Source organism: Mercenaria mercenaria, chromosome 7, assembly GCF_021730395.1.
Source record: "Mercenaria mercenaria strain notata chromosome 7, MADL_Memer_1, whole genome shotgun sequence".
NCBI classification, from domain to species: Eukaryota; Metazoa; Mollusca; class Bivalvia; order Venerida; family Veneridae; genus Mercenaria; species Mercenaria mercenaria.
This window is the reverse complement of record NC_069367.1, coordinates 72,686,468-72,699,093: the sequence shown is the minus strand read 5'-3', so window position 1 is coordinate 72,699,093 and position 12,626 is coordinate 72,686,468. Positions and strand designations below refer to the sequence as shown.

The 12,626-nt window shown below is 33.2% G+C and overlaps 1 protein-coding gene across 1 annotated transcript in view; it reads right to left on the bottom strand.

Moving 5' to 3' along the window:
- Window positions 1-501: 501 nt before the first annotated feature.
- LOC123553933 (somatostatin receptor type 4-like) overlaps window positions 502-12,626 on the bottom strand; it is a 42,108-nt gene continuing 29,983 nt past the window's right edge. Inside the window, exons 2-3 of the mRNA XM_045343682.2 lie at window positions 5,133-5,259; window positions 502-1,861 (exon numbers count right to left, since the gene is read on the bottom strand). Coding sequence (XP_045199617.1) covers window positions 1,084-1,861; window positions 5,133-5,259 — 905 coding nt within the window. The 3' untranslated portion in view covers window positions 502-1,083. The remainder of the gene's footprint in view (window positions 1,862-5,132; window positions 5,260-12,626) is intronic.

Below are 12,626 nucleotides of genomic sequence, written 5' to 3'. Positions count from 1 at the left end.
AGTCTTAATCATGACTACTGACCTACTTTCTTGTTTTGGAAAACACAGCATAGAAATTTGGACCACATTTACAACTTTAAATACAGATTTCAATACTTATCTTTATATTCTTGACCCTATCCTACTGACCAAGTTTCTTATTTTGAAGCTAGAGCAAAGACATTTTGATAACTTGTATAAATTTTAACAGATTTCGGTAGTTATCTTCAATTGTCTCTTAAATAATCTTTACCATGACCTACTCACCTAGTTTTTGTTAGAACTTTGTTCAAGCAAGCAACTATGCTTTAGATACAAATTTCAACACTCATCTTTTATATTCTTAACCCTGACCTACTGACCAAGTTTTTTGTTTTTGGAGCTACAGCAAAGAGATTTGGACCTGTATAAATAACAGATTGCATTAGTTATCTTAAATAACCTTTACCGTGACCTATTCACCTAGTTTTTGTTTGTGAAGCTTTAGCAAAGAAAATAGTCCAAGCAAGCAACTAAACTCAGTTGAGCTATATAGGCCCATCATGGCCCTCTTGTTTGTATTATTTTGCTATTGCATGTTTGTAGCCATTTCATCAAATAAACGCTTTCCAAATATTGCTTTACTACAATTCACAGAAAACAATCAAGCTGGTACACATAATTAATGTAAGACACACATTTCAATATATATCTTATATAAATCAATTCAGAAAACTAATTGTAAAATACTAGAAAGAGGAAGCAATTTGGTCCCAATTAGACATATTCACTTCAGGTGTAGTAAACTGGAGTACCCTGCTTTGAATATGTACAGTTGTATTTTAAATAAGTAATATTGTTACGTTCATTTACACTAAAAAGTTATTTTACAATTCTTATGCCGGACAATGATTCTGCACAACTATAACTCTTGAAATATATATCATAAAAGATTTAAATGGGAGTCCTATCTCTGCTTATGTTTTTTCAAGAATCCAAACAAGTGTCACTTAAACAATGAAATCATAAATAAATCAGAATAATGCAGTTAGACTGCCACATGACGTTGATACCAAGGCTATGATATATACAACCTATTATACATTAGTATATTTACACATTATTTTATAGCATCGTTATCTTTTCAGTATGATTCGTGGACTTTTCCGTTATTTTCCCAGGTTTGTTTCCATTCCTCTGCTCAGTACAACTTCTAAGTTCTATTCCCCGGTAATGACGATTGGAAGTTTTTGGTTTAAGACACAGCATCTTTTTAGTTTCTTTCCGGAAGTTATGCGACCATACAAGATAATATATGATATTCAGACAGGAGCTTAGGTAGTAGACAAGTTGAAATGTTTGCTGTAATATCCGATCTGTGAGCGTGTACGGACGCCTTCCTTCCATCTCTGTAAGAATCAAATGTCTCAACTTATTGATATAGGAGGGCCCACTCAATAAGACAAATGTCAATGAAATGGCCAACAGCACTCTTGTAATTCTTACAAGACTCTTCTGCTTCTTTGACAGTCGTCTGTAAATTGAATTGTCTTGCCGATCGATCTTTTTCGCATTGCAGAGATTCTGTGTTAGAATGGCTACAATCAGTGTCGTTGTGATTATAATAGGTAATACAAGTGTGGTGATTGTGTCCCAGAAATTATAAATCCTATTTAATTGGGAATATTCTGCCACTTCCGTACACATTGTGTAGTTTTCAGTTACTTCAACGACGCCTGTTGTCCAGAATTGTCCACTATACAGCAAGACAGAATATAGCACCAGCAATCCAATGACAATTTTTGCACGAAATACCGTGCAGTACACGACGGCCTTCGAAAGGTGGAATGTGACTATATAGTTTTCTACGGTAATGCAGACAATAAACCATACAGACATGAAACTGAAAAAAATATAAATAAGATAACTTAAAACAATTATATATATATATATATATATATATATATATATATATATATATATATATATATATATGTTGCTGTCAAACTAGGTTCCTTAATACAATAGACCTTCCTCTGGACTTGACCGATTGTTAATTTATGAAATGATCAAAAAGTAAGCTGATTAACTGACAACAGTTATCGAGATAAACTTGAGATGTTCCTTTCAAACACTTAGATGGGAGCAGAAAATAATATCTTTTCATTTGCTATGTTATTCACTTTTCTACATTGAAAACTCATCTATCGTAGCTCATTTCTGCTATGTCATACTGTTGTGTTTGCGCCCTCCACCAGAACTCCTACACAGCAGCACAATAAATGGTTTTAGTTATGTTGGCACCCCCGCAAGCACGAGGACACGAATATGGCCAGTCTATGTCCAATATCATGATAATTGCAATCACTTCTCTGAGAAAATCTCTAAAATAGACTGTAATTTGTCGCTATTTCATAAAAAAAAACTTATGTGACAAATTCTTTATTAGTCTAGTAGTGGCTACTCTAGAATACTGCGTGCGCAGGATGTTTTATGTTGTCACTATGCTGCGATCATCCGTCATCCAGTTAATTAATGAATTATTGTAAATGACTTTCGTATTAGCAAACATTAAACGGCGTCTGTCACGAATAGTCAGCTATACTTCATTCTGCTTTAATGAAAATATGCGTTACTAGGTCTTTATTTATTTATTTATTTTTCTGTTAAACATTATTTACAGAACCTCTATAGCGCTACTTTTATTTCGAAGCAAGTATATGATATCTCATTACTATTCTATTTTGTCTTTTCAGCTGAATGGTAACTATGAATGTTTCATCAAATGCAATGAAATATACACACTGGGCATCATTTCAATTAATACAGCTTACAGATATTCTGTTTGAAAAGGCAGACGTTTTATTCTTTTTCTGCTTATTAATAAATACTTTAAGGATTCTTTACTACGGGATGCCATCAGAATTTCTTGCAATTTTGAACATCGGAGCCAGCGCTAAATTTGATTTAGATAGATGCGTTTTGTGGTGTATAAATTTATATTCTGTTTTTCGATTATGAAGTGAGTATTTTGTATGGAGTTCGAAAGACTTATTGTTCTGCCATTTGTTCTTGGTAAAACGTGTGCTGGGCGTGCACACGTATTAGAATTCAAGCGGGTTTTTTCTTCATCATATACCTGTGTATATCTGATAAATAACCAACAAGAAAACAATCAAGGCCTAGTTACTAGTAATAATAACCAAAAGTGATGGCGGTGCAGACTATATCCAGATTCCTAGTGGGTAACTCTCCGCCTGACATACTTTTTATTATGTAAATTACTTTTATGTTATTTGTATCAGGTGTTCCATTCTTTTTCGTATTCTGAAAAATATTAGTTTCTTAGAGATATTTTCTATGTTCGAAACTGAATTAGTCATTCATTTAAATGAATGTTCATGATCTACTTTGACAGGAATATATGTAAAGAGTCATATCTTTTATAACATGCAATTTGGAATATTCAGATGTGTTTCCTACATTTGCTTAAATCCCTTTGTATTCAATATACAATATGCATGCTTTTCTCATGACTTACACTGACAGTTATTTTGTAAGTTGTAGTGAGGCCCTGATAGAAAGTTAAGTAATGCAAACATTAGAATAATGCATGCATTCCTTTGAAGAAAATTAACGACATTAAGAAACGTTAAGTTTTGATCTTTTAGCCAAAGTTGTTCATTTATTGTTCTCAATGGTGATGCATCGGTTTACACAACATTTATATATCAAAATGTAAAATGTATATATCCAACAATGAGAAATAACAAAAAAAGTTCAATTGGTAACACAAAAATTCATTGTCGTCAAATATAATTACAATGTTTTAAGGTAGTGGTTGTAATTACTACATGTTAAGGTAGCTGACAGGTAATGACTCTATGTAATGTATTTTAAGCAATTCTCAATTTAAACATTCTCTGGAGGGAACTAGCACGATCATTTGCTTTCCTTGAAAAACGAATAAATGCTGAAAAAGTATATGGAGATTACTCTATTTGATGATTTTCGTTACAGGTCAACTACCCTAAACAAACTAAAAGGTGTTTTATTTATTGTTGAAAACAAAGTAATCGGATAATTTCAGATATCAACATTAATTTAAAACTTATTCTGTTTACACAACTTGAAAAAAGGTTTTTGTTGGGGCCTCTCATTTACAAATATATCAACAATTATCACCTGAATTGCATTCATGAGTGGAAAATATTGATAGTAAAATGGTGTAGAGGTTTGTTTACAATACAAAATCTTTAATAACTTCTTTAAGGTACATTTTTGGTATGGTTTTGGTAAGCTTATAATAAAGAGCATGTCATTCTCTTTCACTCAGAATTTTTTCAAGCGTTTTAGACTCTTGGCTAGTCTTGGAATTTGACTTTATTACAAGACAAAAGGAAGTTCAGTATAGGCTCTTTCAAAATGTTGAAAGTAGAGTAAACTTACCTTATACTCTATTGAATTTATTTAGCTGTTGGAGCTTTTGATATAGACTATAATTGGGGAAGTCCTAAAATCTTTGAAAAACGGTCAATACAAGAGTTGTTCATTTTGCTTCAGATATTTTGAGAAAGTCATTTTTTAGATATCAAATATTGCTATTTTTGACATGGAGAAGAGGAAAACCATGAATATATTTAGAAAATTGGTGCACTTAGCTATCATTTCAGTCTGAAAAAAACCTATAAAGATGAATTTGAATTTTTTAGGTACCATCTCTAACTTTAGCGTTTACGTGTTATATAACGTGTTACAGATAGCGTGCTGAAATGGAATTAACTAAATTAACTTCATGCCTTCTGAATGTATTTTCGCTGTTAATGATAATAATTGTCTGCAAATGCACATTACTTCTATGTAGTGTTAGTCAGTTTTTATAATATTACTTATCATGTTAATATTTGGATACAATTCATTTTATATAATGATAAGCAGCAATTTTTGCGGCAGCTTTAAACGTCACATCAAAGACAAGTAACGCAGTCTCTGCTATACATTGAAGTTATGTTATGTCTGGGTACGATCTAAATTGTTCCTGTATAATTTTCGATATAATGTCGATATTGAAGTCTAAATAAACATAGAACTTAATTCATTTAAATGTTTAATCTGTATTTGACAAACACAAGAAACCAATAAATGAGCAAAGTTAATGGTTGTGGCATACATACCTGAAAACGTAGCCAAAGTAGACAATGGCTTGACAAAATCCTTGCATGTGTACGATAGGAACATTAACCATCTCCAGCCATTGGAAGAAAAGAACCAGATTGAAACCATAACTGCTCCCGGACAAGGCTACAATAGAAACAGAAGACATTAAACTGTAATGAAATAAAGTTTCAAATCTTTTTACCGGAGAAAAGATATTTAAACGATTTAAGGAATGATGTTCTAAATATACTATATAGTAAGTTAAACTAAATTGATTTTAAATCCGAAGTGAAATTTTACCCTGGTGTCTTTCTCGTTGAATTATTTTATGTACAAAATATATTTTCATCGCTTATTTATCATATTCATCCTATGCATTCTCAAACTGTTCTTTTAAGCGTTAGTTAAAAAGTCAGCTAACACTTTAACCTAATAAAATAAGTATGTAATGAATATCAGTGTTATTAAATTGTATTAAATATCTTATTATACCGATATGGTACATTTCCTGACTGTTCGCGAAATTCGATCAGTGTTACTTGTATTTCTATAAGCAATGTGATTGTAACTTAAGCCAAAATGTTATTCCTTGTATGTTTTGTAACATGTATACTGTTAAATATATGCTTCAATATCACCTCGTGGATTGTACGATGTAGGCAAAATTACCATACATGTCATTAAAACATTGTGATGACGTCACTCCTTTGTTCTCGCTGTACTGTATTTTTAATATTGTCTGCTTTCAATGGGACTTAGTACAGTATTTTCCACGTGGAGTCCAATATTATTTTAATATTGGACTGTGTTTTTAATATTGGACTGCACGAGGAAAACGATTTATATACAGAATCAATGTCTTCGTGTAGTCCAATATTTATCAATACATGTAGCGTAATTCCATATATAGGTATCGCACAGTAATAAGGCGCTTTGAAATGTAAACAAACAAAACGATAACTTTAATTTAAATCAATACACTACGTTTACGATGCAAACAGTAATTCCTCATTGGCCGAGCGGTAACGGTGCTCGTGTTTAACTTTTTCGCCGGGAGTTCGATTCCCAGACCGACCCGTAAAAATTTATTTTTAAAACCATATTCAATTTCTGTTATTTTTAATACGTTTCAACGAAAACAACACGAGCCGGTTAATCTAGTATTAACTTATTCACTAACTTATATAGAACAAAGCAGAACATATAGTTGTATATACGTCACGATTAACACGTAATTATGTTTAAATACGCTTCATCTTTTTTATGATTTAACACTTGAAGCTTTCGTGAATGAATTTGCAAGCAAAGGAAAACAAACTTACACAAAGAATGTAAATTAAAATGCAAAATGAAAATATGGACGGATGCAAGGTTCGAACCATCAAAACTATCACTACAGAATGATAATATGTCTATCCACTCAATCTACTGTGCCATCAAGCCAACTATTGAATTCATTCCTATATGTTTTGTTTTAAAAGAGAGTGTTAAGTACTGATTGTTTATTTACGTGTTGCTAAAAATAAAAACGCCACAATACTGTGCGGTACTTATAGAAATATTGTAATCAAATGAAAACAGTCCAATAAAATAACACAGTACTGATAATAAAAAGGAAAATTAATATTAAAACTAAATTTTATGTATAGATGTAGATGCATAATATATCTGGACAAAATCGCAAAATTTTATAAATAGCATTATACAGGTCTAGTATATTCCCCGATTGGTGCATCATGCACCGATCGGTGTATCATACACCAATTGGTGTATTCAGCGATACACCAATCGGTGTATCAACACGTAGGATGCTATTTTAAAACAAAATATTTCGAGAACCGGAAAAAAACGCATTCCGATACCTTCACATGTTGTTGATAAGATCGGCCGCCACAACACTTTTTCTGACAGACTGCTGCGTTTCTTGCGTTTTTTACATTGAATGCACTGTCACATAATTTTAATTCATTGACAGGTAAACAAACACCATTTAAATACCCCAACAAATGTGATTTTTTCCCAAATTTCCTTCAGTAACCTTTGCCTTAAACAATCGCAGCCATGTTAGATTCGGATCTACGCTTATAAAGCTACACAATTTTCCCAGCATCCCAAAATTTGAATGACATGTGTATTACCCTGAATATATATGGTGTACCTGTAGCGACATAATAAAATATGAAATAAATTTTCACAGTGTCAGTTTTGAAACCGCGTAATGTTCAAACTTAATTTAACAGTTGTATTATCAATAAGAAGTGATATCAAAGTTAGTAACATGTTGGTTAATTAATGATATAAGCCATTATGTTATATAAATCAAGAGCGGATCAAGGAGTTTGGTTAATAATTATCTAAAGCTTTAATTTCTTTAATTTCGATATTATCTCTCCTCTGTGATGATTAGCATGGGTTTAGTAACATCAGACATGTGTCACTTTCTGACTTGCTTTCTCTAGTTTACAATCTGTTAAAATATGTATTATCACAATGACATGAGTGCATTTATCATTTCATTTTGTAGCTTATACAACACTTGCTTAGATATTCAAAAAAAAAAATCATTATTTGCGGTAATTTTATATTTTGGTTTATGTCATTTTTTGGACACCATACTTTAGTCTTATTTTCTGACAGATGCTGATTTTTCGAGCGTTCAGGCGCCGAATCAAGGGGAAATCACTCAAAATTACCCGGATATCAACATGGCGGAACACATGCTGCAGTGGCATTGAGAAATCTTAAACAAAAATGCTTTTTAACACTAGAAATTGTTGTGTACGACAATAAATAATATGTAAGTAGTACATGTGAATGTGATTTATCATTACGCTACCTAATACAATTAAAAAATAATGCAATAATTTGAAAACTTCACCTCGGAGGGTTGTTCTTTAGTTTTTCCCATGATGCGGAAATATCAAATACATGTGAAATAACGGTCAGCTGATCAATTTTCTTAGCCAATACACCGATCGGTGTATTGTTGAATACACCAATTGGTGCATGATACACCGATCGGTGTATGATGCACCAGTCGGGGAATATACTAGACCTGTTATACATACATGTATTTTGCATGCGTCAACGTAGTCTTACTCCCTAAACGACTTCCTAGAGCAACAATTTCTTCAATATTGTTCACGTTTCCAGTTTTAAAAATTGTGCAAGAATTTATTGCTCTCTGTTTAAAAAGCAGTTTTATAAGACCAATCATGATAGTTCTTTGAGGCCGTACTGTCAATGGTCTTTATGATTTTGTTAAGTTTAAATGAAATGTCATTGATACTTTTCAAGTAATGCTCCGGACAAGCCTTATTTTGTATAATAAAGGGAGATAATCCAAAAGCTAGGTAAGGTACAGTTATGGTTCTTTGACACTGCTCTTTGATTGCTCTATGATTATGTGAAATTTTAATAAAATGCCGTTAATACTTCTTAAGATATACTACGGGCGGACGGACGGAAAGACGGACAAAGTGTCAACCATATGCTCGCCCTTCGGGAAGCGTAAAAATAATAGTAATAATAATTTACGATTTACGAAAATTAAGTGAAGCATTGCATCATCGTATACATAGCCCATTTTTTGTTATGTCAATCCACATTTTCTGAATTTATCCGTACATCTGTACATAGAAAAAACTGAAGAAATGCTTACACGTTAATGTTCATGTAAACCCCTGAAAATGATATGAGCCGCGCCGTAGGAAAACCAACATAGTGCGTTTGCGACCAGCATGGATCAAGACCAGCCTGCGCATCCACGTAGTCTGGTCAGGATTCATACTGTTCAATAACAGTTTGTCTAATTGTAGTTCAAAGTGAATGATATCAAATATATTTTTCAGTATTCCAGTTGGGACTACATTAAACATCCATTGTAATAATAACAAATAAGAGTAGCTTCGAGTGCATAAATAAAATTCATCTTGAAAGCAAGTTTTCCCTAGTTTTCAGCTTCCGCCTCGCCACTATGCGTCTTTCATTAATCCGTTAAAAGGAACGAAAATAATATCACAAGTTTAGTATGATTTGGACTTACCAGTAGCTGTATCCGATAATATATTAAATTATGTCTGTTCTGTAACTCTTCTTGCACTAAATTTGAAGATTTTCGGGCAAATTCATGTACAACCCAACAAAAACTGTCATTGAACTAATAAATCACAACAGTATATTGCCAGGCGTGTAAACAAACAACCCATTTTCTCATTTAGTGCACATGCAGCATTCATTTTCTCCAGCTGTCCGATTCCAACTACGCATTCAGTGAAACATTATCCTAATCCGTCATACCATTGTAAATATTAACACAAAGAACGTTTCCTGGTACACACTTAAATAAAAAGAACATAATCACTTTACCCTTGCCATGAATTAAAATAAATCCAGTTTTTTGTTTCTAAAATGTCACAAAATTTCTTTCCTCGAGCCGCCACTCATGAGAATACTACTGCTTATTCCGTACATCAGTGTACATGTGTAAACACAATAAATAGCATCACGAGAATCCCGGGCTAACGAAAGTCCAATATTACGAAGGCGAGATACCCGAGAAAAACGCAGTCGTGAATTATGAGAAAAACATCCCTATTGCGAATATCAGTGTTTAGAGCCTTACATTGTAGTATTCAGCCTTAGATGCAAACTGGTCATGTTCAAATTCCAAAACTGAAGGCAATTATTTCCTTCAAAATAACATTCAATGCGGATTTTGTGTCAATGGTGATCAAGAACAGTCATTAGCTCGACTATTCATAGAATAGTAGAGCTATTGGACTCGCCCATGCGTCGGCGTCCGCGTCGGCGTCGGCGTCGGCGTCGGCGTCCGCGTCCCGATTTGGTTAAGTTTTTGTATGTAAGCTGGTATCTCAGCAACCACTTGTGGGAATGGATTGAAACTTCACACACTTATTCACTGTGATAAACTGACTTACATTGCACAGGTTCCATAACTCTGTTTTGCTTTTTTACAAAATTATGCCCCTTTTTTGACTTAGAAATTTTTGGTTAAGGTTTTGTATGTAAGCTTGTATCTCAGTAACCACTTGTGGGAATGGATTGAAACTTCACACACTTATTTACTGTGATAAACTGACTTACATTGCACAGGTTCCATAACTCTATTTTGCTTTTTTACAAAATTATGCCCCTTTTTCGACTTAGAATTTTTTGGTTAAGGTTTTGTATGTAAGCTGGTATCTCAGTACTCACTAATGGGAATGGATTGAAACTTCACACACTTGTTCACTGTCATGATCTGACATGCACAAAGCAGGTCCCATAACTTTATTTTGATTTTTTACAAAATTATGCCCCTTTTTCAACATAGAAATTTTTGGTTAAGTTTTTGTATGTAAGCTGGTATCTCAGTATCCACTAATGGGAAAGGATTGAAACTTCACACACTAGTTCACTTTCATGATATGACGTGCAGTGCAAAGGGTCAATAACTCAACTTTGCATTTTACAAAATTATGCCCCTTTTTCAACTTAGGAGTTTTTGGGTTAAATTCTTATATGTAAGCTGGTATCTCAGTACCCACTAATGGGAATGGATTGAAACTTCATACACTTGTCCACTGTCATGAGCTGATAAGCACTATGCAGGTTCCATAACCCTATTTTACTTTTTTACTAAATTATGCCCCTTTTTCGACTTTCTTATTCATTCAAGCGACAAGGCTGTTAAATAGTCGAGCGTTGCTGTCCTCCGACAGCTCTTGTTTTAATAACTTCTGACAAGCATTTGGCTGACCTGGTCAGAAACAGTATCCCGATGTAGCTAAAAGGCGAAATTGCAAATGTCTAAACAGTAGTCTAGTTCGGCATGGAGTAGTACGGAAAAATGTAATCGAATGACAGGTAGTTTTGTTCTACTCAGTAAATAAGGGAAACGTTAGTGTGCAAAGTGCTGTGGACTGTTCCCCTATAGTTTTAATTTGTTATATCATATATTTCATACATTGTTCATAATGCTTTTTATGATGTACAAGGAATGAAAGGGAAAGAAGACTATCCGCTAATTTATTTCTATATACTAAGACCTATTTCGCTTTGATTGCTTTACACATACATACGATTTAAAGTGTACAAAATGCAATAAATGTTCAGTTTTGTAATTCGTGGAGTTATAAAAATGCAGTTTTGTTTTCTGAACTAAAATTTTGGAAGAAAGTAAATAGCATTGACATCCGTTACTACAATACGTATTAAAATGTATTTATACTGTGGGCTGGTCAGCCTGGTGTTAGTATAATGTGACTGGGAGGGGTTTTATTTCACGAGTCTTCGGCGTAATACTTCAATGCGGCAGCACTACAAAGTTGGGCATTGCGCCCACTGCTACAAGTAGACACCCTCATTTATAACTGAAAATTGTTTAATACAAAAACTGTGTCAATTGATCTCTAGAATGAAATCTATATTTTTTGCTTTGCTTTGAATATTCTTGATGTCTTTTACGTAGCATAACTGCCGGAGTCAAGATAGTGTCATGTGTGTACAGAGTATAACATATTGCCTCCTTAGATATTCAATTTGCAGCTACCATACCTTGCCTCAGGAAATGTTACAATTTCTGTTGTAATGAACAACATACCTGCAACACAATTAGGGATCAAAATGTCCGCATAATCAGTAGCAAATCAAACGAAAATATACATCAAAAGCAAATGACACAATTACTTTAGAATACCAGAATCATACAGTGCCTTTACAGAAATTCCTGTTCGATCGAAACTTAGTGCTGTCTTTGACATGTGCTGTCCAAATGGTTTGTATTTTCGTATACCTTTAGAGAATGACATGAGTATTTTGCGGCAAATTTTGAATTAAATATTTCCGATAAAACTGACAAAGTTTTTTTTGCATAATTATCAAGCGCGTCTTTTTCAGGTTTCAGTACAGATTTGTTAACTTTGTATTAATGTAATCAAACAGTTCATGTAATATTTTATTTTATGTTTTATATGTAAGAATGTTCTATGCTATGTGTCATCAAATTGCAGTCTTCAATATGATTAGCTCATTATATCTGTATACTAGTCTCAAGCTGATACACACACTTACAAATACCCCGTAATTATACGAAAACTAAACGCAGGTATTTCAATTCTGTTCTCTACAAAACGTCGGATCAATATCTTAAATTGCAATGAATTATATAACGAAATACAATATAGATATTTAATTTGCTGTTTTGTAGGTGATTTACACTGCACTAACTAACACTGGATATTGTTTTCAATAATTAAGAAAGGTTTACTGTGATGCTTCGGTCCCTACGCAAACTCAAGTTGAAAGCTCGGTATGACTTCTTCTAGAATAACTCATAATGCAACATAAAAAGAGAATATTAGGAATTAAAATTTATTAGGTGATTCGAATAAATGTAGAGGCTTTTATGCGTGAAGGTAGGATAAATACATATATGCGTGTATTTTATAAAAAATCTGATCGCAAGTCGGCTGGAAAATGCAGGGATAAAAGATATATTCAGATGACTT